The sequence below is a fragment of the Aulonocara stuartgranti genome, assembly GCF_965226115.1.
Source record: "Aulonocara stuartgranti genome assembly, chromosome: 2".
NCBI lineage: Eukaryota > Metazoa > Chordata > Actinopteri > Cichliformes > Cichlidae > Aulonocara > Aulonocara stuartgranti.
The window spans coordinates 24,029,722-24,057,275 of NC_138940.1; the positions used below are offsets into that span (position 1 = coordinate 24,029,722).

Sequence of the window (27,554 nt, forward strand, 5' to 3'; positions counted from 1 at the left end):
AGTATAATTTGCTTTAACAGTTACTAGCTTGCTAACGGTTTGCCTCCGAGCCATACTTTAGGCTAAATTTACATCTAGACATAAACACTGTTGTTAATTATGTATATCCGTAGTGTTTCTCTGCTTTATATGTTAAAACCCAATTCAAAAACTTAACCGCTAGCTACACTTTTCGTTCAATTAATATTTTATTTATGTGAATTTCCATTTCCTACCTACATCGTTAGTATGAAAGCTAACTATTATCCATATTCTAGTGTTAAGGATAATCGGATTTTCGTTTTTAGATTTACACACTTTGCCTTTTTTTTTAAACTTTATATTAATCAACTGTTAACATGTTGAGGTGCACTTGATACTGTATACGTTTCAGCCTCCTCCACCTTTGGAATCACCAAACCACACCATATTTAGGCTTTGCAAAGAGAACATAAGAAGTCTACTGTGCAGCCCGATTAGTCATAGCTCCATTAGTTGCAGTTTGTTTCTTGTGGTCAAAAGTAAAAAGTACCACAGATGAAATGTGTTGATTTTTATTCAAAAGTTACTGTCTCCAGACAAGTACAAATCAGAAAACAGAGTGACTGAAAGAGGATGGGATAATAGACAACAACTCAGAGTGTAGGCAAGAGTGCTGACAAAATAAAACACAGACATGGCCAAAATGAAGGAAAGAAATAAAATTTTGTATATATACACATGATCTAATAAGAATTTATACCGATGTAGTGGTAAGTAACAAACAATAAACAGTACTTTTTTCCTTAAAAGAATTTTTCTTTTTTACTTACATAAAATAATTAGGCAAAACACATATAGGCTGTTTATCTACTTTATCACATTACATCTGACCACCTCATATTTCATGTTCTAAGAAGCCAATTATCCACCTTTAAACATGACTGATCCTCTGACATGGAAGATTACTGTGAGAAAATGTGACCTCCACAAGCATGTTTAAGGCTTAAGCATGGAATGACTACAAAATAAAAACCTCAGTAGACAAAACATTTCATTAAAACTTGTGTGTGACAAATACATGTCAAAATCTAAGCTTTGTCTAGCTGCCACAGCGCTGCTGAATAACTTTCATCTTCAGTATTGGCTGAATGACTACCTTACAGTTTTAACATTTGAAATCTAGAAGTATTTTGTGACCGGACTCTTTTTTTAAATGTTGAGAAAACCTTAAAGCTGAATTTCACAAGTCTTTTCATTAGTTTTATCCAAACTAATTTACATGTAGGAAAAAAGGTAGAAACCCGAAGACATTATCAAGACAAAGAAAAAATAAAAATAAAAGAACAAAACATAAAAATACAAATTTAAAAATCTTCCTTGATGCATGGCTTTACATGCTTTCATTTTTTTTAGGTTTTACTTACACATTTCTCACTTTGTGACTGAAGGTTGAAAAGTTGAAAATAAGAAAATAATAAACCAAAAGCACATATATAAAATCAGCACCGATTCATATATAACTTTTATTTAAAATGTAGAGATACCCATTTCAACATTATGCTGCTGGATTTTAAAGAGAAAAAAGGTGATTTTCTTTGACCGAGCCGTTATCCCCCAGAGCCCACACAGTGGTACTACTGGGATTAAAAAAGAAGAAGGGGAAAAAAAGCTCATTTTGAGGGGGAAAGGTGTACATATGTATCTGGTAAGATGGTGATTAAGGAGTGATCCAAATCTTGGGCTAAGCTCTGGGACTTACAGCGTGGAGCATTCAGTGGACTCTATAGGAATCTTCACAGCATAAAGGGATCTTAACTGATTCTACATGACATCTTAACCATCTTAACCACCAGTGGTTATTAGGACCTCAACTCAGGGCCAACAACAGGAAGAAGAAACAGACAAAAGGGAGAAAGGGGGGAAGAAGAAAAAAAAAAAAAAAAAAAAAAAAAACCACAGAAACATAAAGACCTCCATCCACTTGGCTAACACAGTACAAGCAAGCTACTACAGTCCGTTTATAAATTACTACTTCACACCTGGTAACTTACTACAATTGTAAAAAGGGTTAGACATAAACAAAAATGTTTCTTAAGTTAAACACACCATTTCATCCCCATTAAAAAAAAAGAAAGAGAAAAAAAAAAAAGGAAAACAAAAAGCTATTACTGATTTTTCTTCAGACATGTCTCATCTCTAATAGGTTTGGAAGTGGCCTGTTACGCTATTTCTGAACAGGAAGAGCTTACCCAAGATTATAAAAGTAAATATTTGAAACAAAGTCCTCTCTGAGCAAGCAACACTGAGTGTGGGTTGTCATTGGTCCACGTAAAGTACAAGCCAGATTTTTTTCTTTCCTTTTTTTTTTTTTTTCATTTTTGCCTTTTCTTACAGAAAACACTTCTGTTTTCACTTCTAAAATTCTCTTTAAATACAAAGCGCCTCTTCTCTCATCCCAGCGTCAAAATCATCTGGATATTAGCTTAAAACATGGACACCCCAAGCATCTGGAAGAAACAAACAGAACATTAATACAGACTTCACACTGCACTCTCATGGATGTTTACATGATTGAATGTCCATCTACATCAGTAATGATTAAAGTCTGACAGAACATGATCGTTTTCAACCAGTTTCCAAACTAAATTAACAGTTACTGAGAAATCCTGATCTTAATCAGGCTGGTTCTGAGCCGTGCAAAAAGATTGGTAAAAGCCAAGTACATCGCAAATGGTTTATATCCTCAGAAAAACCTTAATGGAACAAGATTTGAAGTATTTAGCGCAGACAAAACTGCTCCAATCTGATGATTTAGTTTCATTTTTGTGATCAAAAAGGTTGTTAAAGATAACATAAACCAGTCACACAGGGCTCTACTTAGCCTTACATTGTTCTATAGGGAGTGCAGAATTATTAGGCAAGTTGTATTTTTGAGGAATAATTTTATTATTGAACAACAACCATGTTCTCAATGAACCCAAAAAACTCATTAATATCAAAGCTGAATGTTTTTGGAAGTAGTTTTTAGTTTTAGCTATTTTAGGGGGATATCTGTGTGTGCAGGTGACTATTACTGTGCATAATTATTAGGCAACTTAACAAAAAACTAATATATACCCATTTCAATTATTTATTTTTACCAGTGAAACCAATATAACATCTCCACATTCACAAATATACATTTCTGACATTCAAAAACAAAACAAAAACAAATCAGCGACCAATATAGCCACCTTTCTTTGCAAGGACACTCAAAAGCCTGCCATCCATGGATTCTGTCAGTGTTTTGATCTGTTCACCATCAACATTGCGTGCAGCAGCAACCACAGCCTCCCAGACACTGTTCAGAGAGGTGTACTGTTTTCCCTCCTTGTAAATCTCACATTTGATGATGGACCACAGGTTCTCAATGGGGTTCAGATCAGGTGAACAAGGAGGCCATGTCATTAGTTTTTCTTCTTTTATACCCTTTCTTGCCAGCCACGCTGTGGAGTACTTGGACGCGTGTGATGGAGCATTGTCCTGCATGAAAATCATGTTTTTCTTGAAGGATGCAGACTTCTTCCTGTACCACTGCTTGAAGAAGGTGTCTTCCAGAAACTGGCAGTAGGACTGGGAGTTGAGCTTGACTCCATCCTCAACCCGAAAAGGCCCCACAAGCTCATCTTTGATGATACCAGCCCAAACCAGTACTCCACCTCCACCTTGCTGGCGTCTGAGTCGGACTGGAGCTCTCTGCCCTTTACCAATCCAGCCACGGGCCCATCCATCTGGCCCATCAAGACTCACTCTCATTTCATCGGTCCATAAAACCTTAGAAAAACCAGTCTTGAGATATTTCTTGGCCCAGTCTTGACGTTTCAGCTTGTGTGTCTTGTTCAGTGGTGGTCGTCTTTCAGCCTTTCTTACCTTGGCCATGTCTCTGAGTATTGCACACCTTGTGCTTTTGGGCACTCCAGTGATGTCGCAGCTCTGAAATATGGTCAAACTGGTGGCAAGTGGCATCTTGGCAGCTGCACGCTTGACTTTTCTCAGTTCATGGGCAGTTATTTGGCGCCTTGGTTTTTCCACACGCTTCTTGCGACCCTGTTGACTATTTTGAATGAAACGCTTGATTGTTCGATGATCACGCTTCAGAAACTTTGCAATTTTGAGACTGCTGCATCCCTCTGCAAGATATCTCACTATTTTTGACTTTTCTGAGCCTGTCAAGTCCTTCTTTTGACCCACCATGCCAAAGGAAAGGACGTTGCCTAATAATTATGCACACCTGATATAGGGTGTTGATGTCATTAGACCACACCCCTTCTCATTACAGAGATGCACATCACCTAATATGCTTAATTGGTAGTAGGCTTTAGAGCCTATACAGCTTGGAGTAAGACAACATGCATGAAGAGGATGATGTGGACAAAATACTCATTTGCCTAATAATTCTGCACTCCCTGTAGAAGAGGAGGAAAAAGAAAGAAAGAAAAAAAACCTTCCCAGAGGTTTTGTGACAGTCTGGAACAAGAATTTAAGGCTGGATATCCAGTCAGACATAAATAAAAATCATTTATACAAGCCTAATGGTTGCTCTGCTCACCAAAAAGAAATGTTGCACTTGGCTTAAGGTTAGTCAGCTCAGCCTGTCAAAATGCACAGCCTTATTCACAACCCAAATAAAACAGGCTAGCAGCTGGTCTAGCTTAAAAAGGCAGGCAATTGCAATTTACTTCCCAACAGTTGTGTCGCTTCACATGTAACAGACATCAACAAACAAAATATAAGATTGTGAGCAGGATCAGTACAGGATCCTGATCTTGATGCTGCTTACCGATTCATCCATGATAGAAGGGTCAAAGTAATCGGGCTTGAGCTCAGACCTCTCACGGCGGTTCTTGGAGGGTGGCTATGAGATTTAAGAAACGGCATATTTAGTAGACTGTCAAACAACTACTCCCACCCACTGTTAGAACTTTACCCCCATATATTAAAAAAAAGGAGAGAGAAAAAAAAGCAGAGACTGCAGAAATCGACAGAACCAACATACAATACTTAAAAAAACAAATAGGAGGTATGTAATTTCAGCATGTGTTTGGAACATTCAAGTAGAGTGAATTTAGAGAAACGAGGACAGTTGTACAGTCTTCTGGTTGATTCAACATGACATTTGGAGCCCATCTCATGGAATCCAGCTCCAGCATCCAAGAGGGGTATTAGCCTCGGATCAAATTTTGTTCTGGCTTTACACTCGGCATACATAAATCTGTGGTGTTGGCATAAATGATGAAAATAAATTTGTCTTTTTTGATCATGGTATACCAACAATTGCAATGTACTGGCAAGTACATACTTTAAAAAGAAGAAGAAAAAGACATATATTCTTCCCACAAGCAAACATTTCTCTTTAATGATTTCTGACTTGTGCTAGTTCTATTACGGGCAACATTCAAAACAAGGTGCCTGGTTACATCCTATGCTGGCAGTTTGTGCAATAAAAAACACTTACACAAATGCATCAGAATACATTCTGAACTTAGTTGTAAAAGGGTTAATTTTCTTTGTTAATCTCCAACTACCATCAAACTGAATCATTAAATGACAAAGAGACAATTTAGAAACAGATACTTGTGTAAAATGCTGATTTGCCTTCCAAGACCATTAACAAAAAACAAAAACCGACTTTAATTGTGATCTAGAGTTTCCTCTAGATCACAAGAAGACACAAGCTTGTATCACAGCGCTTTAGAGGACATCTTAATGTTTGTACACCAAGTACAAACTCATGAAAATGCATGTATCTCACCAGATCAATGTCCATGGTGTCAAAGTCCATGCCTTCATTGAGGTCATCCATACGGCCTTCTGATGACATCATCACATCCTCCACAATCGGCTCTTCGTCTTCTTCCATGAGCCCAGTGCCGCGACGACTGCTGAGCAAACCATTAAATAATTACTAAGTGTACCCAGTCTTCAGATTTACACATCGGCATACAGGTGTGCCTGTGACTTACATAGCATGCTGCAGATTGGTCCTGAGCTTGGCATAATTCATGGCTCTTTCTTGCTGGCGTGCCTCCTCTTGCTGTCTTTGAGCCAGCATCCACGTCACCTGGGAACTAAATATATGAGAGCACATTATTTAGCCATGTTTTGACCCACAACTGTCTGGTGTTTTTACTGGGGATACCATGAGGATACAACTTAGTTGCACACTGGCCCGATGCCTGTAAAAACTCAGGGTGGATAAATAAACTAGTCAGTCACTGTCCCAGTAGGACCAACACTTGGCAGGCTGTTAGGCACAACCATTTTGCTACCATTTGCCCTCCAAATTAATAGCATGCAAATGGGCAATTACACTGAACCCTGTCTTAATGTATTTTGGCTCATTCCAGTCCAAACCTTTTCTCAGAGAATAAGTGATGCTCTGGCCTGAATAATCGGCCTGGATATGAGCCTAGATGTATTTATAAAATGTTATAGTATGAAACATTGGGATAAGCTCAAATAACAGATAATTAATTAAAAGTAAATGGTCATTAAAGAGCTTTGAGATTATAGGGTCAACAAAGAAAGAAGAGGGAAAAAACGTTAATGTTGGACTGTGGGGTTTTTGAGTAATTGGAGATGCTAAAGGAAAGTAAGTGGTTACTGCTGTAGCTCCAGGCTACTTCCAGTTTTCTCAGCCTGTACTTTGAGAAGCTACAACTTTTCACTACTCATCTTATATAATCTCAACTTAGTTAGAGGCACTATTCCAAATCCTGCTCACTAATATCATGTAGGCAGATTGATTAATTCAATTCTGAAGCTCAGACACCATTTTTCCTCATTGATCTGCCCATTCTCTGCTGATTAAGAGACACATAGCAAATCTGTAAAGACTCCTAATGTGTTTGTTCTTTTCCTAGAGATTTATCTAGGTAATAGGTCATTATCAAAACTGCCCTCATTATTGTGCATCAAAATGCTTCGCTAATAATTTCACACTGATATGTTACAGACCTAAGTAATGTGTTTGAGTCTTTGAACCTATGTGTGGTCTTGCCAACTCAAGTGTACTTGTATTTTATTACGCACTTATAAACAAAGTTTTCAGAGGTTTTGCATCTAAGGACAGTGAAGAATCAATAAGTCCTCTACAGTAAAAATGTTTTTATTTGAAAGAAGCAGCGTGTATTAGCCTGTAACGATTACTGTGCTGAACATGACAGCAATAGTGCAGCAATGAAAGACTGAGGCATGCATACTTGTAATCCATGGATGCCTGGTGGTGCTGGGGCGTCGGTTGATGGTGCTGCGGGTGTTGGTGGGGTTGCTGCTGGTCGTGAGGGAGGGGGTAGACCCCCATGAAGCTGTCATCACGTGCCCTCTTAGGGTCCCGCATGGCAGTGGAGGTGAGATGGGGAGATGGCATCATGACTGGAGTCTGCATGCTCTGCTGCCAGACTTCGCTGCTGCTGCTGCTCTCCTCTGCACGGGAAAAGCCAAAGAGTTTGTTTCAAACAACCACACACATTCTCATTTTTATACATTTTGCATAAGTTAGCAATGCAAAGCTCTATTGTCCTGGCCATGCTGATTTTGAGGAGAATCAAAATTTAGGATTTTGTTTGGTTGCTATGGCAAAAGCAACACATTAACCCTTGCACCAGGGGCAGGGATTGCCACAGTTCACAGAAGAAGCATACAACTGAAATACAGTTCTGAGCATGTCTGTGTGTTTGGCACTCCAGGAACAGAAACCACCTGGAAAATTACACAACAATGAAAACGGTGGGCCGTCTCTCCCCAGCCTCCAGTGAGCCACAATACTCAGCCGTGTTGTCACATTGATAAAGGCTAGCATATCTACCTATTATTAACCGTTATTCTTGGCTTAATTTGTCCACAATATGAATTAGCATGGCATTCTGTTTAAGTGCTCTGGTGGCAACAGAGTAATGTTCTCTGGAGCTGTAAATTAAGCCATAACATCAGAAACATGAAGTATCACTTGTAAAGGACAAAACAAAAACAAACTTGATGGTGATTGTATGGAGCTTTTATGCTTTCTCATTTATTAGTTAGGGGCTTTAAAATAACCAAGAAGGCTTGGACTTTGCCTTGGGGCCAGTAAACTCTACTTTTCTTGAAATCAGAGCGATATCCTGTCATGAATAGTTCCGAAGCAAACATACACAAGAGAGGTTTTTTGACTGTTAAAGAGTACTTTGACTCCCTCCTAACATCTGCTGTTTAATCTCCTAACCCCACCCATGCAGGCTAGTGAGAAGACATCTGGGTTAATCTGGGCTCTGTGTTTGTAACATCGTGCCTGGCTGAGTTGTATGCATTTCTCCGATTTAATTCATGTTTATAGTTTATAGAAACCTGCTAGCTTTAATCTTTTTAAACCAAACTAAAAATCAATATATTTTTTCCACCTGCACTATAATTAAGCACTTTTATTTTAATATTCCTGAGTAAACAATACCTTCTGGCAACTTCCTCTTGGCTGCTGAAGTTCCAGCTGTAACAACAGGAGGCTTAGTCTTCTTGGAGCGAACGGAAGAGCCTCTGCTGGAGTAGCCACTCATCACAGACATGGTATCATCATCGCCCCCAGCCTGTAGGGAATTCCTGTAGGAGATGAGAGGAAGCCAGCAGTCCTCTCGCTGCAGCGCCATCTGGAACGTCATGAATCGCTCCAGGTACATGTGGCTGGGGAGAAGAGGGAGGTCATCTTGAGAAAATGAAATACGAAATACACAGGACAAACTTCACACGTGAAACCAGGTGCACATTCCAATTGGGGCATTCGAAGCTGCAAAAAAGCTGTCATGCATCAGAAACACCAGTTGCACCAGTTGTCACAAACACCTGTTCCACTGAGATACTGAAGCTTCCCATCCAAAAACAGAGGGGGGAGAAAAGAAGAAAATCAGCTTACACAGTCCTCTTGTCTTGTCTCATAAGCTTGGAGGAGAACTCGCTGAGGATGTCCAAGAAAGCCAGGTTGCGTGGGGGGCTTCCTTCTCCTTGGGGACTAGGCTCCTTAAATGCAAACTCAATACCATCCCTGAGAAAAGCACAGAGGCAGAGAGAAAAAGAAAGACCTGTGAGCAAGGATTAGCAACGTTTTGTGGACATTAAACAAAAAGCAGTTCATCTTAACTGTGTAGTAGAGGTGTGCATACGCACATCATTCATGATAATACCGGTATTTTTTGGTTTTGCCCCGGGTCAATAAATAAATATTATATCGCGATGGTGTAAAAACAAATCACCCTATTACACAGTGGATTACGCTAACGTCGATCATGCAGCATGAAGTTATTAAAGTTGTGAAAGTGACTGCAAACATGGCTAAAGCATCACCGCTGAAGATTTAATTCCCAAAAGAGCAGCTACTTGAGTGGTTTGGAAATATTTTGGATACAAACGAGCAGAAACAGAACAGACCACAATAATATGGAAGGAGTGCAAGATGCCTGTAATATCGAATGGGGGAAAGTACTTCTAAACTTACTTCACCATCTCAAGCATCAGCAGCCAAGTCTGTACCAGGATTGTCTGAAAGCCTGAGAGAAAACTCTGCAGCTAACACTACAAAACTAAAACAAAGTAAGCTCATTCAGCATAGCCTCACCGAGTCTCTAGCTAGTTGTACTCCGTATGATTTTAAAAAACAAACGCTGGAACTAGGGCTGTGCGATATGACCAATCACAAAAATTTCTGTAAATTATGTGAATCTCGGGCAGCTCGACTTGCGTGAAGTGTTTCCAGCTGCGCATCCTTTACCTGGAGTCGAGTGTTTTAACCGATGTATGAAACTATACATTTTTAAACATAAGTTGTAACGGCTGCCGTTTTCTTTGTATTTAATACACAGCGTGTTGCGGGGAAAAGCCTGTTCTAACTTTTTTAATTCTCATCTGTAAATAATCTGCTCTTTCACGTGATTCAGTTTATTTTGAAAAGTCTCAACAGGATCTTGAGCTTTTTTGTGAAAGGTTTATGTGGAACATATCACTCATTCCTACTGTCGTAAAATATCTGAGTTAAGAGCAGCAACCCTGTGCATATCCTTAGATGCTGAGGCTGGAATCACTGGGATTTTCAACATTTAGAGACCTTTCAAAATCAAAAGATAAAAAAAAATAATCTGCTTCAATAACTATTTGTATAATATGGTACCTACATAGAGCTTCACTAATTAGATTGTTAATTGCTCAAACAGCACACTCATTTGTTATTACAGGCTAGCGGTTTACCTTTCCTAAATGTAACAAACTGAGAATGGACCACTGAATATTTTAGGTTATCGGATTCTTAATATAAAAACAAACTGTTGTGACTTGTTGGCCCCATATCAGATCAGTAGCTTAAGTGTGTTGAACACATACAGCATTTGATTCGTACCACTTAAGTAAAGCAAGTTGCAGTAGTCATGCCACAACTTTCAATAAATGAAAGTTGTGGCATGCCTACTTTAAAACAGTTTAAAGGGGTGGCTGTAGCTCAGGTGGCAGAGCAGGTCAACCACTAATCAGAAGGTCGGTGGTTCGATCTCAGGCTGCATGCCAAATATCCTTGGGCAAGATACTAACCCCATGTTTGCCTACTGGTGGTGGTCAGAGGGCCCGGTGGCGCCAGTGTCCGGCAGCCTTGCCTCTGTCAGTGCGCCCCAGGGCAGCTGTGGCTACAATGTAGCTTGCCATTGCCAGTGTGTGAATGTGTGTGTGAATGGGTGAATGACTGAATGTAGTGTAAAGCGCTTTGGGGTCCTTAGGGACTGAGTAAAGCGCTATACAAATGCAGGCCATTTACCATTTTAGTGTAATATTACTTTATATAAAATAAACCTGTGAAATACTAGAGAGAGCTGTCAGAATTACTACCTCTTTAGTACACATTTTAAAATATGACCTCATGACAAGTGTACTGGACCCAACTAGGCAGGCATATTGTAAGATTCTGGGTCTATAGCAACAATTAATGGGAACTACTTTTATACATTTATTTTTGTCTGTTTCAGTCCTCTTGCACTCTTCTCTCTGCACCATGGAACAAAAGAATTCAATTTCCAGTAATAACTTAAGTAGTTTTAGGCCTTCTTTCAGAACTCTTTGAATTGGAACAAATTTAATAATACTAATCTGTGAAACTGATTGGCTCAAACAGATAAAGGTTTACTAGTACCAATGTTTCATCAGAGATTTCGCTCCGGATGTCCAATATAACGTAGCACTCACTGACTGTGAGAGATTTAACAATTCACATGAAAGAAACAAGCCACCAAGAAGATTGAATGCTTAAAACAACCAATTTTCCACCACTTATAACAGTATTAAAATAGATTTCTACCACAGCAATAGTTTGTTTTTAGAGAAGATAGTTGAAATGATAGTAGTGATTAGAGCAGGGCGATATGGCCAAAAATATTTATCACGATATATATTTGAAAATTTGCGATAACGATATAACTGACGATATAATTGATGCGAGACAAAATACAACTCCACAACATTACTAGCGCAAAAAGAAAACCTTCCATTTATTTTCACTTAAATAAGAAGCTGGTTTTTATGTACATTAAAGCTTTATAAAAATGTAACAGTGCAAATACAAATTCCTTGCTGAAAGTTTAACCAAAAGGCATTTCCAGTAGAAATGGGCTGACATATCCTGAGCATAACCATATATAATATCCACTGAAGTTAAAAAGAGGTGCTTTGCAAAATTAAACTGCAGTATGCAATACGTATTTTTCGGACCATAAGGTGCACGGGATTATAACGCACATCAAGCGAAACAAAGCAGTCAGATAAATCAAACTTTATTAAACTCATTCTTCTTGCTTCCTCCACTTCTGTACCATTGATTCATTAATGTTGAATTCTCTGGCAGCTGCTCTATTCCCATGTTGTTGCAGTATATTAATGACTAACCTCGTATTGTGGATGGATTATCTCAGTTGTTCTCCTGACTGAAGTTTGGTCTGTTTACAGCACCCTGCCATGCGATTGCATTTGTCTCTAACCATGAGGAACCTTCACGTTAACTTTTATAAGTGGAAAAGTGTTAGTGTTCGTCCTCCAGCTTCCCTGTTTATGTTATGCTAACATAGCTGTGTCGCTAGTGATCACGTAGCACATCATTATATACCAGCTAGCCCAACTTCAGTAACCCTACAAACGTCACTGCTGTTTAGTTTCCTGTCTTCATTTATGTTGGAAGTGATAGCAGAGCTGTACGTTTGATTTTTTTCAGAAATCTCTCAGTCAGAACATGCAATATCATGCTTAGGTAACTAGCGAGCTAACTTCCTGCTAACTTCTAACTCTGTTAAATGTAATAAATTTTGTTTTAATGGATGCCTGGAAGTTAAACTTCATAGTTACACCTGGTAAAGCAGCAATGCTGATCGTTTTATTAAAGATGAAAGAATTTAGACAGTTTTTAACGCTCAGTGATGCTGCAGTGTTCGTTTGAACTGAAGAATAAGGAGTTTAGGACCCAGATTACTCCCAGATTTAAGAGCATCTTAGTCCGACAAATACGACAATAACGACGGCCGCTTGCATGTTCTGCAAAAAAAAGTGCTTTGTCGTGTATCTGACGGACAAACACCAAACCAGTTCCACATCACTGAAGTTGCACCATTTTTACAAACCAATTCTGGTTCATCTGTTTCACTCAACAATCGGCCATGTGCGTATGAAAACAAAGGCACTGCACATGCGCGTTTTACTCATATTCTATCGCGATATTTCATTTTCCTATTGTTGCCTAACATTATACCGGTATTACCGTGAACGGTATAATATGGCCCAGCCCTAGTAGTGATGATCCACCATCAGATATTAAGAAAAGTCTGTGCGGCTCATTTCATTCACACGGCTCAAATATGTAACGGTTGGTTGCCATCCTTTATGTTTCTGCAGTTCAGTGTTGTGTTTTTGTTTTGTTTTAAACATGTTTTTCTACAATACTTACTGTACTGGAAAAGGCTAGAGTGTAACATTTCATGCATTAAGCCTCTCCAAAATCCGGAGAAAAAACAACATGGCAAAGGAAACACAGTATTCAAGAAGTAATTTGTCTAACATGACAGTTCCCAGATACGGGGCCAAAATCTAAGAAAAGCTTTGTAACCCAATATGAGCAGAATAAAGCCTTACTTGTGCAGCATGGCAATGGCATCTCTGGTTTTGACTTGATCGAGACCGAAAGTTAGAGAAAAACGACGTGCCAACTCCTTGATTCCACAGAATGCCGAGGAGGAGCGATCAAAGCCATGACCCAGTTCAGTCACCATTTCAATAAATAACTAGGACACAGAGAGATATGGAACATTAGATAACATCTTAACCACTGGGACGCATGAGCAGAAGGTCACAATTATGGAATTAATTAATATGCGAGCAACAGTGTGCACACTGACCTGCTGCAAACTGAGGATGAGCGTCTTGGCACACTGAATCTTGTCAATTTGCCGAGTCTTACTCATAGTCTCCTTGATGATATCACCGTAATCATTGTAATACTGTAAAAGCAAAACAAACAAACAAACAGGAAAAACATTGAAAGGTCGTGAAGAATTTTGTGCGTGTGTGCATGCATGTGCCCAAGGTCAGGACAACAGCAAATGTGTTAATTAAACAACTATTTTTTCCTGTAAGAGTTACTTATATTCACAGTTAATGGGGGTAATACACAACTGCATATTTTTAAAATGACAAATGCTTAAGCTTACCCTCATGTACTGTTTAAAGATATCAGCTCCAGTCCTCATTTCTACCACACAGTAGATAATGAGTTTACAATAGGCAGCCAGGAGGTTTCTTCTCTTGTGCAGAGCTTCAATCTTTACTGCCTCGTCGTCCTGTTGCCCATCTGAGGGGGAACAAACAATTTGAAATCCCATTAGCTACTTCCTCACTTTGGCCAGTGCAGTGCCAAAACTGCACATCTGCATATTCATACCTGTGCTATTTGTGTCATCATCCTGGTCTATGAAGACATGGTTCATGATGAACGAGAGCAGTTCAGACTGTAGTGAGTCCTCTGGAGAATAGACCAGGGGCTCCAGGTGTTCTCTGCCTCCGGACACCATCTGGTGGCTAAAGATGAGCAGGAGATCACACAGGATGGTGAACGCCTGTGGAAAAAAACGAAGAAGAAAAGAACAAAGTTAAAACTCTGTGTGCACAAGCCCTAAACAAAATGATCACAAATTAGATTTCGAATTAAGCAGATACATTATAAGTGCTCTGGAGCTTAAAAAACATCCATTGTAGCTGCAATAAGGGGCAACAAAACCACCACTTCAGAGTTAAAAGGAAAGTCTGTTCAGCTGCACAAAGTCCATGTACTTTAGGTGTTCTTGCTTTGCTTTCAAGTTGATTTTACGCGCACTTTTAAACATGGATAATTGTCACTTTCTCATCTGTGTCACCTGCTCTTTGACAGCTGTGTTAACGTTGGTGAGGTAGCGCTGACACATCATACAGAATGCCCTCATCTGCTTCCTCAGGGTCACCAGATCATCCTGAAACAAAGACAAACGCATTTTAAAACATTACATTTATAGCTGCTTAAATCTGTTAAAACAGCACAAAATAGCAATGAAATATGATTAGACCTCACCTTTCTGGAGCTGCCCTCAGATAACTTGGCCAGGTGCCACAGTATCACGTAGTGGGTACATTGCAGTGAATGGATGACTATCTACTCACAAGGAGTGAGAGAGAAAGAGAAAAAACCCACACAAAAGAAAAAAGAAAAGAAAAAGAAAAAATGTATCAGTATTTTCGAGCATTTAATAAAAATAAAACAAAATTATGCAGAGTAACTTATATATATATATATTACCTGCTCAGGCATGTCCCCGTTCTCTATGCCAGTATTAAGCAGCTTGAAGTTGCTGGTAAAAAGGTCCCATCCCGAGAGGTCATGTGCACTGCAAAAGAGTTGATGACGTCTCATCACTTTCAAAAACGTGCACACTGAATCTACCAACAATGCAGCAGACGTAGATAAAATCACATAGAAAATACTTCTGAGAAAACATACTTGTGAAAAGCTGTGATCCTCTTTAGAGTTGACAAAACCTGATAAGCATCATCTTCATCAGCATCTTCACCCTGTACAGAAAAAAGTGATTTTAACAGGTCAAGATCTTTAATGTTATCATAAATAAAAACAAACTGGAGTTTTCAGATTGTCCAGAAAGGTGAAAATTTCTGATGAGCTTCTTTACAAACTATATGGTAAGGTCATTCACAACACATCAAGTATTTTCATCCTTGCTATATATAAGACTTCTGTACAACAGGATAAGTTCCAGTACCAATAAATGAAGAGTTATGAAATGTGACAGAGCTAGAACAGAACACAAATAATGGAGGCTGTGCTCTTTTCATGGTTTATGTTGAGCTAGTTTCTGTTGTACTGGACTTATAGGTATGCTGGACATTTAAGCGCACTATTACTCTCACCTCTTGTAAAAAGTCCTCCAATAGCCTATTAAATTTGTCCACCAGCTCATCCAGCAGCTGGGAGCGGGCTATGTCCACCCTGTTAAAGATTGTGAATTCCTCATTGCAGAGGGCGTGGTAAGTCTTAGAGCAGGACTCTAAAACCTCAGTGTCTGTGTGCTTCTCCACAATTTCTTTGATCTGACGCAGCAGGGATTCCAGGTGCTGGATGGAGGAGAGCGAGAGATAAGAGATATTAGCATCGCGTGTGTGTGATAAACAATCACATTAATATGTTAAATACATTAATCCAATTTGTTCTGATCTGATTAGCGCTGTCCGACAAGCCAATTTGTCTTACCTTCTCCAGACGCCCTGTGGTATAAATTTCCAGGTCAAAGAATTGCGGAAGCTGCAACAAGTTAGTCACCTTCTCTCCATCCACGGCATACTGTGGAGCACATAAAGAGCACAATGATGCTGTACTGTTAAAAGTACAACCTCCTTAGGAAGATTGCTTCTAAGAAAGCTGAGTGGATGACGACATACCTTTGCCAGTAGAGGGGGCAAAGCCACAGCAAACAGCTCTGTTATTCTGGTTCTGTCATCCAGCTGAGTCTTCTTCTCTTTAGCTGTCATCACCTGATGTGTGATGCAACCACATTAGACCACACAACTAGTCTCCATTCATCCATTCAGAAAGTGTACTCTGACTTCTTAATACCAAACACCACCATTTAGGGTAAATGTAAACTACATTAATTAATTAATCTTTTTTGGCGCATCTGGGGAATTTTATTTTTAGCTTTTAACTGAATTTCCTAAATAATTTAAGTAGAAAACTGAGAAATCGATGTGTTGTAAACAACTCAGAAGGACTGCATAAAAAGGGCCGAAAGCAGCTGTGGTTAAACTCATTAAAATAAAGAAAGTATGCAAGTGCAGTAGAAACATGACAGAAAGTACATGTTTAGTATCTACAATTATGCAGAGTGAAGCTATGCACCAACTTTCAACTGTTTAAAAAAACAAAAAAAAAAAACAAAACAAAAAAAAAACATGAAGAATATCCCAGAACTGTTCTTATCTCCAAAATCAAACACCACGACAATGAGCAACAGAAAGTATATACATTAAAACAATCTTAGCAAACAGTCTTATCCTCTGATAGCCTACATGTTGCACTTCAGACAGCAAAATTACAAAAATAAATAAATAATCAAACAACAAGTTGGCTGACAATTATTTGAAGACCTATGAACAGACGTGGATCTGTAGATCTTTTAAGTGGCCGTGTTTCAGAAGGTTCATAAAGAGTTAACCAATTTAACATAATTAACTCTATAATATTACTGTCACCAAAGAAATCCCAGGATAGTTGGCCGATTAGGAGAACAGCACAAAGACAGCATAATCCAACAAACAGACATGACTAGTATTGGCTTGTGATTTTTAGCGTGTCAGCCACTCTTACCCTCTTCCCTGTTCCTCTTCCAACAGGTGGGTGGCACTCAGCAGCCTGGCGTACAGTGCACAGCATGATTTCAATCAAAGCCGTCTCTTGTCTGTCTGTGAGAGCTGCGAAGAAAAACCAAACAGAGAAATCAATAAATCACAATAGTGCTCTCAACTGCATACCAGTACAAAGAAAGAAAGAAAAAAACCCAGTGCCATACCTTCCTCTCCTGGCAACGGGTCATCTAGCAGTAAGCTGATCATACACTCCCAGTCTTTCAGTAGCTCTGCACCACATTCCCAGAGTGAGTCCACTAGGTAAGCCGCATGCTCGTGGAGCTGATGGAATAAGTGTTCAAACAGATGAGGGATGGATCACTGATACTGTTTACAAAACAGTACGCGCAATAAAGACAGAAATGTGAGAACAGAAAATATAGCATGATAATGTACCTCACTCTCCAGGAAGAAAAAGACAGTGGTCTTAATGAGGTTGGCATTGGGACTTTGTCTGCCTCTCCTTTTAGGGGCACCTTCATCTTCCGGTTCTCGGTGGCTGAACAATCTTTGAGAATATTTTTCATTAGTTGGGAATCACATGGAATACTAACTCAAACAGCTGATATACTATTTCTTGGAACTGTAAACAAAAATCACTACAAGCCTGAAGCTAGAAATCTTAACTTATGTCTAACATACTTCTTAAAAAGGAATTCTCCAGCTGCAACTGCGACCGGCCTGTGTGCCGAGTACACCAAGTGATAGACACTCTCACAGTCCTCAGGAGTCAACACCTCATCTGTACTACTGCAGAAACAAATACAAAGAAAATTACAAAGACTTTATCAGTAGCACACATGTACTTGATGCAAATCACAAAATTTACAAGTGCTCAGCCTTGAAGTATAAACTACGTCCCAATCACTTGTGCTGAACAACATTACATATTATCAAAAACAACCACTTACTTCAAGACAAGAGTAAGTAGCTTAATAGCTTGTACTGCTACATCATATTCTTTGTCAAGAGTCATAGAGACGATGCGGTCCTAAACAAAAGGAGAGACAGAAAACTTAATGAGTCATTTTGCCTCGCAAACTCCTGAATTACTGAAAGCATAGTTAAATAAAGACAAGCCCATGGAGTTTGTTTCTCCAAGTATGGAACAAATACAGTTGTTGTGTTTAAGTTGTCCAGCAGGTGGTGCTGACCTTAAAGCGACTGGTGAAGAGCTCCAGTCTGGCATTGAGTTCTCTGTTGTGATAGAGGCCCTGCAGTGCTGTGAGACACTTTAGACGTACTTCACCTTGCTGGAATAGAGTACGAAAGTATCCATTACTGGTTACTGCAGTTATCAACACACTCTTTTTAAAAAAATAAAATAAAATAAATTAAGTATACACCTTAAGAGGAGCTTTTAAAAAATTCAGAGTCCTTTGTATTGCCCACCTTATCGTGCATCGTCCATCCCACATACTTCAGATAGCTGTCGTTGAGGAAGGCATCACTATAGAGTTTCATCCACACTCCAATCTCTTCTATACAGATCGCCCTGATTTCTGCTATTGAATCCCTGTTAAAACATTATTTAATAAAAAAACGAATGAGGGCTGTTAGCAGTCTGTAGAAAAGACAGTGATAACAAAGTTCAAGACTGGATGCTGACTGACGTAAGGCCATACCGATATCTGTGCACAAACACTCCTTTGAATATTGCGTTCATCATGTTTTCAATCTCGTCCTGATTTTCCTGGAGCTGAAATTAAGAGCAGAAAAAACCATGTCAGCGCATTTTATCACACAAACACAGCAACTGACCAGACTGCAACAATAACTGGTGGTCAGGATGCATTGTTAACATAATAAGACTAGTGTGACAGTCAACTATGCCACCATGCTGCGGTGTGGCTGCACAGTGAACTAACAGATGGATGCCCTGTGGGACCTGCTGTTATATAACCAATAAACCCGCCATACAGGCTAAATAACACTTGGCATTATGGGTTCACCACCTACAGAGGAGCAGCAGTCACTATTCTTCCTAAACCAACAAATGTCTGCTCACAAGCTACAGTAATTCCTGTTTACATGGTTATATAGGTTCTTTCATGACTTGGGGAGAGTCCAAGTTTAACATCAATTGTTGATTTTGTAGAATACTGGTTTCAATTCTTTGAGGTGACCACAAAAAAAAAAAAAAAAAGGAACAAATAAAGAACAAACAATATACTGTGAATCTTTCACAAATCACCTGAGATTTCTGGTATCGTCATCTCTGATTCACAATAGAGTCCTTATTTTGAAACAAAGTTCAATTCAATAAATACTCTAGTTCAGAAGAATATACTGTGTATGCAATGACTATCACTCCCCCCCCCCCAAAAAAGTTCTGAGAGAAACTGGTCTGTGTCCTCCCACTTCACGGGGGAAATGGGTACAAAGCGCTGTGTTGTTGCCAACACCGTCTCCAGCTGCTGAAACATAATAACCAGTTAAGCCCATTGTGTTCCACAACTCTGCACAGACGCTCTTACAAATTAAACAAATCAAGGACCAAAGTAGTTTTCTTCACCTAAACAGAGTAGGCTAAAATTTATCTGTTCAAATGGATTTGGTTACCAGGGAGTTTTCAAAGCTTGTTACTAATTTGCTAAATCTAAAATGGATCCATTCTTTACAGTTCAACTTTACTGTGTGCTAGATGATACACATTATTCTCACACATCAATGCTACACTTTTACCTCATTTACATAGCTACACTGGCAATATTTAAAAATCTATAGCTGCTTTCAATTAATGTAATGGCATCTGAATGTGTTGGCTTCGTGTCTAAAGGACTCTGGTCATTTTTCAAAAATGGAGAAAAAGAACATGAGAGTATGTGCACTAGGGCAGACACAGTAACATTTGCAAATCTGCTTGAACAGGGCATAAATCTGAAATGCATGCAGTCACATTAACAGGCAGACCTTGAACAGCAATAACATTTATCTCTCCAACTTCAATTTTCATTTGCACCAAGATTGAAGCATTAGTCATTTCTGTTACTTTCAAGCTGTAAGAGACGTCCTTCTCACAGCCTGTGTGGAAGGGGCAGGGAAGAGATGCCTCTCAGCTGCAGCATCATGCAGCACGTGCACACAGACACAGAATTAAACTTTCAAAAGTGTGGCTCCACTTCAACAGTCAACACGATGCTTGCCAACACAAATGCAACAAGTCTTTTAAACACAGGGCACACCTTTCTTATGCACCGCATCTCTCTGAATTAAGCAATTTTCTGTAATATTTATGAACTTTAAAAAAGTATACATTATTGAAAATTTTCTCAAAATATTGTGATATATTTTTGAGGCTATACAGCCTACCCAACTGCTCCTGTTTTTGTCTAACTGAAGGAAAAGCAGCATTTAATGCAAATAAATGAGGGGTGTTTTCAATCCTTCTTTTCCATAAGCTACTGTCATGGATGACAAACTACAGTTGTAGTTTGTCAGCATTATAACCATCAACAGCATAAATAAAATGCAAGCACAGAAGTAGAAGTCTAGTTAGCGTTTGTCCTGTAAACTTTAAGTTTTATATAACTGTTTAATACTTTAACAAAAGCTGACATAAATCTAAATTCTAATTCATCAGAAACTTGTACAACATTTTCATACATGTGGAAGATGAAGTTTTTTCTTTCTATTTGGGTCAAACATCTCCAGCTGTAAGCATCTCCTTCCTTTGTAGCCTGGTTTTACTCAACAGTATGTTTTTATCTCAATAAATGTGTTGTTTCCACATTTATGGGGAACAGTTGTATATGTATATATTGTATATATTATATACATTGCAAATATCAGTGCTTTGTTGGAGATTGTTGAAGTAGTTCTCTTTTAGGTACGAAACTGTCATTAGAGTGTGACACAATGCTCTTACTTTCAGACATGCCTGGCTTTGTCTCCTTGTTGTACACACAAAAGAACGTAAACAAATGGTTTTGCTACAGTAAAAATATTGCGATAGTAGGGCTGCACGATTAATCGTTAGAAAATCGCGAGCTTAATTCATACTTATGTGCGATCTCATTTCCAAATGACAACGATTTTAAAAAAAAAGAAAAAAGAAAAAAGAGACGACGACGATTGTACCGCATTTTGATCCGGGACGTAATCTGCATGAAAACAAGCGCTCACTCTTCCTGCTCAACAAATGACAAGGGCGGAGCCTTATACCACGTGATACAGAAGCTGGCTGCTAAAATTAGCAGGGAAAAAAACAACGGAGAGCACGTCAGGGATGACGAGAAAGTGACTGGAGAAAATCCGTCCCGGTCAACCACCCAAACATCAATAACGGGAACCTTATACAGCGCTTCCCTATACACGTCGAACTCCCGCAGGCACAAACAAATTACGGAGGCTATTACTTATCACCTGACCAAAGATATGGCTCCCATCAACACTGTGCAAAACGAGGGATTTAGGAAAATGATCAACACCCTAGACAAACGCTACACAGTGCCGTCCCGCAACTATTTTTCTATTGTTACACTACCTGCTCTATACACGCAGTGTCGAGCAAAGGTGGAGACGAATTACAAGCAGTACAACATTTGGCGGAAACGACAAAATGTGAGACATTTGTTGTTTTTATGTTTATTTATTGTTTTTATGTTCAGTCTCAACTGTTACGAAGTTGATGTGCAGTTAATAAGTGCAATAAATATTTATACTGGAAAAGAAAATCGTGAGAGAATCGTGATCTCAATTCTAAGCAAAAAAAAAAATCGTGATTCTCATTTTATGCAAAATCGTGCAGCCCTATGCGATAGGATACTTTTAACGTAAAAATGTATACCGGTACTATAGCTGATGATACAATGTGGCAGAGCCCTAAGAAACAGTCGCCAATTATTTTGATACATTACCAAATCACTACTCAAACAAACCAGTTTTCAATGTGAAGTTTAAGTGTCAAACGTACAAATGAATAAACATGACATGTGCTTAATGTAATAAGCTGCATGACAAAAACAAATGCAACCAATTGTTGCAATGCTTACCTCTTTACGTTTTTGCAACAGCAGCTCCAGCCTGTCATTTGCCCTTTTAGCGACCATTTTATTTCTCTCTGCCTCATACTGGCGCTGGGTGTTGTCCATGTTGATGCTCAAGTTTAGAGCTACATTCACCAGGGCTGTCATCAGCTTCATGGCTGTCAAAAACACAACAAAGAACATGAAGAAATAAAATAATTTCTGTTATCTGTAGATTATTTCAAAACTATCTCTCATTAAGTTATGTGAGCTTATCTGACATCAGTGGGTTTTGGTATTAATAATTTGCAATGAAAGTTAGTTCTGATTGCACTACAGAGCAAAATTGCAATACCTTAAATTTAGAGGATGGTGAAATGGTCACAACTGGAACAATATTTGTATTTTAGAAAAAAAAAATAAAATGTTTGGGTTCCTTTAATTCTGACTAAGTAGACACCTTGAATTCAAGTATGCTTTACAAAAGACGACAAGTCACCAAACTCAAAGCAAATTGATTATGAATAAATCCAGTTTTAGCAACATCTGGGTAACACAGTAGCTTAGGTGCAGAGAACAATCATTAACTAGTGTATTATCTAAAATAACTATCCACCAGCTGAAACAGGCCAGCCTGCCAAGACCAACACTCACACCCAAACAGAAGCACAAAAAAAAGCATACTGAAAGTTCATGACAACAACTTTCCAGATAGAAAAAACCCCTGTATGTTTTATAGTCACAGTACCCACGTGACAGAGTAAGCATTAAGCCTAACAATATCGCCTATGTGTTCTACACAGCTCGGATTATTGTAGAGCATATGATCAAGATTCTTCTGCGTTTTTTTTATGCGTTTAAATCCCCCTTTGCTGCTTACATTTATCCTAAGTGTTCATGTGTACACAACATGCTCATAATAAAGACTTCAGTTGCCCTGCCCTTAGGAGTGTAAAAACATTTAAAAGAATCTAATCACAAAAAATAACTTAAAACATTTGTGCAGGTGGCCCATCTAGGTTGATCACTGGGGTTATTAACTTTAATACTACTATGAAACAAAATGTGCAGACTGTATAAAAAAAAAAACTAGAGTTTACACCAATGAAAATTTCTGACCTCATAAATATCCAAGAGCACTACAAATGAGTCTCCAGTTCAAACACAAGGATACAACAAGGAAGAACCTTTAAAACACACAACTTTTCCCAGCTAGCTAACTGTTGTATGCTTGGAAAAGAAGCTATTGATTGTAAATCAGCACAAACACTTAAATATAATTCATAAACACACACAATCTTACCTGCCAGTGTTGAGGTGTGTCTGAAGGCTCGGACTTGGGAATCCGATAGTCCGGTGAGAAGGGAGATGACTGTGTCCATCATATACTCATCATAGATGATACTGTATTGACACTGGCGCACTAGCACCGAAATGAATTCACAAAAGCTTGTTTTGAACTTCTTCCACTGGGGCCCGGCTATGGTTAGAGGGTAGTCACCGCTGTCCTGCAAAGTACACAGAGGAACGACAGTCCTTCACTACAATGACTAGTACAAGTGGCAGTTATCTACCACAAATTAGCAAAGTTTATTGTCCTTGGTACGTACATGAATTCTGTATTTGGCATCTGAAATCAAACTTAAGTGATTTATAGCGAATATGGTGTGATTATTAGTCTAATGTGGTAACTTGCCTCATCAAATTCCTCTGTCATCCGTCGGATGATCTCAGAGTTCTGCATGTTGCGAAACATTTCTCCAGTAACCACACCTGACAGGAAAAAACACAGAAGAAGAAGGAGAAGATGAAGAATAAAGAGGTTAGACAGAAGACAATTTCCTGAGTGGAAAAGCAGAACTACTGATTCAGATGAGTGGAGGGAGGTTCTGCAGGACAACAAAGACTACATACTTCCTCAATATAGTTTAAAAAACAGCCAATCATGTAGTATTCGTACTGAAGCTGAGAAACATAAATACCTTTGCATCCTGAGCACTGGATGAAGAAATTGATGAGATCCAACAGTGCAACATCTCTGTCATGTTTGTAAGATTCAATCCAGTCATCAACAACAGACTGCAAGAAGATGGGGACAAGCACAAGTTGTGTATTTTTTTCTCTTACTGAGTAAAAGAAAAGGGAAAAAAGGTGGCAATTTCAAAGGGTTTCCTGTTCATACCTGCATTGCACTCCTTCCCAGCTTCACAACCTCAAACAGCATCATGTTTTCCATGCCATTCTCTTGGTGGTGGCCATTTATACGGCCTGCTCCTTTCCCTCCTTTTCCTTTCTCCCCTGCTGCCTTCTTCCCCTTCTTTCCACCCTGGGAAAGTAGTGAAAAAACAAATATAAATCTGAGAACCACTGCAGAGCGTAAGGAAAGAAAAACAATGTGTGTTACCAATACTTGTGCAATGGTCCATTTGTTGCATCTATACCTTTCCTTTAGCTGAATTTGCACTCCTTCCATCAGGATCCTCAGAGAAGTCTGTGTCTGAGGAGAATCGAGTGTCTGTATCCCTGACAAAAACAAATAACTGCATGAGATATCATATCAACCTTAACAATAAATGTAAACTATTAGTAGATACTTACTGAGTATAGGCGAACTCTGATGGTATTTCTGGTGCTATCATTGTTGCAACATCTTCTGGATAACTTTAACTTACGACTGGCTTATAATCCTCACAAAATACAAGGCAGGAGACGTTGCATGTGACCTAGAATATGGAGCAGAATTGTTGTAGAGTGCTACACATGCAGTCTTATTGCACATTTCACCAGCAACACTGAAAACTAAACAAAATAAACACTTTGTGTTTCCAGAAATCACAGCATCTGTAGTGAGCAAATGTTACTTTGATGTCTTTGAAAGAGAGAGTGAGAGAGGAAAAAAGAAAAAAAGGTTTCACATGGTAACAGGGGGCGGACACAAACGCTCCTGTCATGCTCACTGTCCAACCATTGGCTCCCTCCCTTTCTCTGCTCTCCTGGGTTTACAGACAACGTCATACAATCAAGACCGGAGTGTCTTCCTCAATGTCCAAATATGGCACTGCCCTATCCGCCCCATACATATCTCAACCAATCAAATGCCAGTATCAACATCAACAAGATTCTGCAGGCCACAGGGAAACTATTGCATGGTTGTGAAGTGTAAATTAGTGGCACACAGATCAAAGTAGCAAGTAGAAGTAACTTTTCAAATCAGGACTAATACCATGTCCACTCTGAACCAAATGTAATTTTTTCTGTAGCAGTCAGTGAAATCAATAAAAGCCCTACCGAGTAAACGATTCAGTCTGGAAAAGACAAACTCCACCCATTATACACCAGGTTGGGTGCAGTGAGTCCCTCTTTCAGTCCTAGTACACTTAGAGCTAACATACACAACGTTGTCATTCTTCCATTATTAAACCAGACACAATTACTTAGTAAACTTTAAGGCCGACTATCCGATTTAAATCGAAAGTAACGTTAGCAAATTGATTCTTACAATTTCACGCAAAATGAAGGCTCACGCGTGCCAAATTACAGGTTATTACTGTTTACTGTGAATTAAATAGTAAACGTGAAATTGGTTAACATCAGCTAACAACAAAGCAAAGAGTAGTGCTCAATATGATGATGTTTCTATGACTATGTGAGTTTCAGCTTTTCACAGTTAATTCTTGGTTTGAGAGTTTGGTACCGTACCCATTTCCTTGATAGTGAGGGGGATACTGCATGACAAGACGGGATTCGTGCAGACAGAAAAAGTGGCGCCAAATCGGGGAGTGTATCTCATAAACTTGTTAATGCGAAACGACAGTAAAGAATGCTATATAACAAAAAACACGCTAATGTGAAACTCAACTGTGTGAATTTTTCAAGGACAACTATACCACCAACTACCGGCTCCGCTCACCCCAACGCTGCCGACACGGAGCCGCTCTTCGTCGGTTCCTGTCAAAATTGACGCCGGTGCGCTGCTGGTGCTAGCGCGAGTAGCTAAGTAACCGTGGATTTTTGGCGTATTTTCCCCAGCGTCAGCTAGTTGAAATTTGATGAAGTAAGCATGCGCTACTTAGGGAAAACAAACTATGAATAGCCAAATAAGAAGAACGAGAAGCGCATACAATGCAATATCGTCAGATTTTCAGAACATGCCAGCGTTTACCATTGCTATACTAGTTGGACCATAATAACAAAACAACGCAAGCCTTTCTGTACTAGCGTAAGCTAATATTAGCCAGAACACAATAAGGCTAGTCAGCAATGCTGCCGTGTACATTAACTAATTTCTGTCTACGTGTCACTCGTAACCAGTCTTCGTCCGAAGATAAAGTAAATAATAGCAGATAAACTCCAATGGACGAGCTGAAAATAACTCCCACTAGTTAGCAATGCTAAGAGCTACTGCTAACGTTACCTAAAAAAAACATCACGTCCTTGCGTCCTCCATCTTGCCTCGGGAGTTCCAGTACCGTATTGCATAAGCAACAAACACTTTGTTTACAAATATATAAAGTGCAAGTAAGTCGGTTGTGGCAATAAAACGCTTCGGTCTGTTCCGAGCTACGTATTTTGCGCCGCTGTGTAAAAAATCCAGTTCGTTAGCCTGCTAACAACCGAAGTAGCCATGTTCCGCGAGCTAGCGAAGCGACTTGGTTCAGGCAGACATCCGCGCTCTGCGCTCATCTAAAGCTAGCCTGGCTAGCGAGACAGCTAGCAAAATACAAATCAACTAAGTTCCAGATAGCTCTCCGCCATTTTACAGCTAACTTACCTTGTTGTGAAATGTAGTCCCGGTACAATCGTAACTTTTACTACTCGTATACAGCCTCCGTCTGAATTCCGCCACAATTCTGTAAAAAGAGTTTAAAAGTCGCGGTCAGAGGCGGTTTCGGACGTTCTCTCACCCCGCTTGCTCCGTAGTTCGGTTTGTTGTTTCGACGACCTGGGAGGAGGATATCCTGGTGCAGAGCTACCACCTAGCGGCCACAATACTCGCACTGAATGCACGGTTTATAGCCTGACATCTAGTGGTAACTGACGAGAACTGCACGGAAACACTACCGCCTCTGTTTTCCGTGGGCTAGCTTTTCTAGCCATTTGTTTTGTATGTATAAAAGGAGCACACAATACTGACCTAGGATGTTACTATTTGAAGTATCGTAGCAAATCTGTATGGTTCTCGTCTGCAGTTCCCTCCCAGTTCACAGTGACAACTTACACACAAACAAAAACAAACTAAGGAGCTAAGCAACATATAGACAAGGTATTTTGTTTAGCACATCAGATAAGACAGTTCTCCAATTCTGCTGTAAGGGTTAAAACACCCTCCCCTACTGTCCTTTAGGAAGATTGTGGAGGTATGTAAAGATGACACCTGATGGTCCGTCACGAGATACTTAATAAAATACAGATCTAATTCCTACAAGATCATTACTCTATATGAGTAATGATTTTTACCATAATTGAAACTAAAATGCTGCACAAAAATTAAAAATCTGTTTCTAAATCTGATTAATTTGGGTCAGTTCTTGTATATTTTACCATCTGCCATCACTTCAGTTTATAGGCAGTCAAATGCCACATCACTCTTACACTTTCTCAAACCTCATCTGATAGAAATGTGACTTTCTAGCTAACATTGCACAATCAGTGCACCGG

The 27,554-nt window shown here is 39.3% G+C and overlaps 1 protein-coding gene across 2 annotated transcripts; it reads right to left on the minus strand.

The window, feature by feature from the left end:
- Positions 1–517: 517 nt before the first annotated feature.
- On the minus strand, positions 518–26,895 carry stag2b (STAG2 cohesin complex component b). Of its 2 annotated transcripts, none has more exons than XM_082506753.1 (34): positions 26,668–26,895; positions 24,495–24,619; positions 24,338–24,419; positions 24,079–24,222; positions 23,879–23,975; positions 23,593–23,669; positions 23,200–23,404; positions 21,924–22,075; positions 18,555–18,628; positions 18,322–18,445; positions 18,084–18,182; positions 17,841–17,920; positions 17,572–17,679; positions 17,326–17,437; positions 17,094–17,211; positions 16,892–16,995; positions 15,967–16,059; positions 15,779–15,868; positions 15,439–15,642; positions 15,014–15,084; positions 14,813–14,900; positions 14,588–14,668; positions 14,397–14,489; positions 13,925–14,099; positions 13,695–13,834; positions 13,383–13,484; positions 13,120–13,268; positions 8,885–9,013; positions 8,429–8,655; positions 7,203–7,425; positions 5,964–6,068; positions 5,753–5,879; positions 4,781–4,855; positions 518–2,468 (listed from the first exon to the last, which is right to left on the minus strand). In XM_082506753.1, exons 2-34 carry the CDS (start codon positions 24,533–24,535, stop codon positions 2,445–2,447), a joined length of 3,813 nt encoding a protein of 1,270 aa, XP_082362879.1. In that variant the 5' UTR covers positions 24,536–24,619; positions 26,668–26,895; the 3' UTR covers positions 518–2,444. The 2 variants fall into 2 exon arrangements, with proteins under 2 accessions (XP_082362879.1, XP_082362878.1); XM_082506752.1 differs by having other exon boundaries at positions 5,753–5,882.
- Between the last annotated feature and the right edge of the window lie 659 nt (positions 26,896–27,554).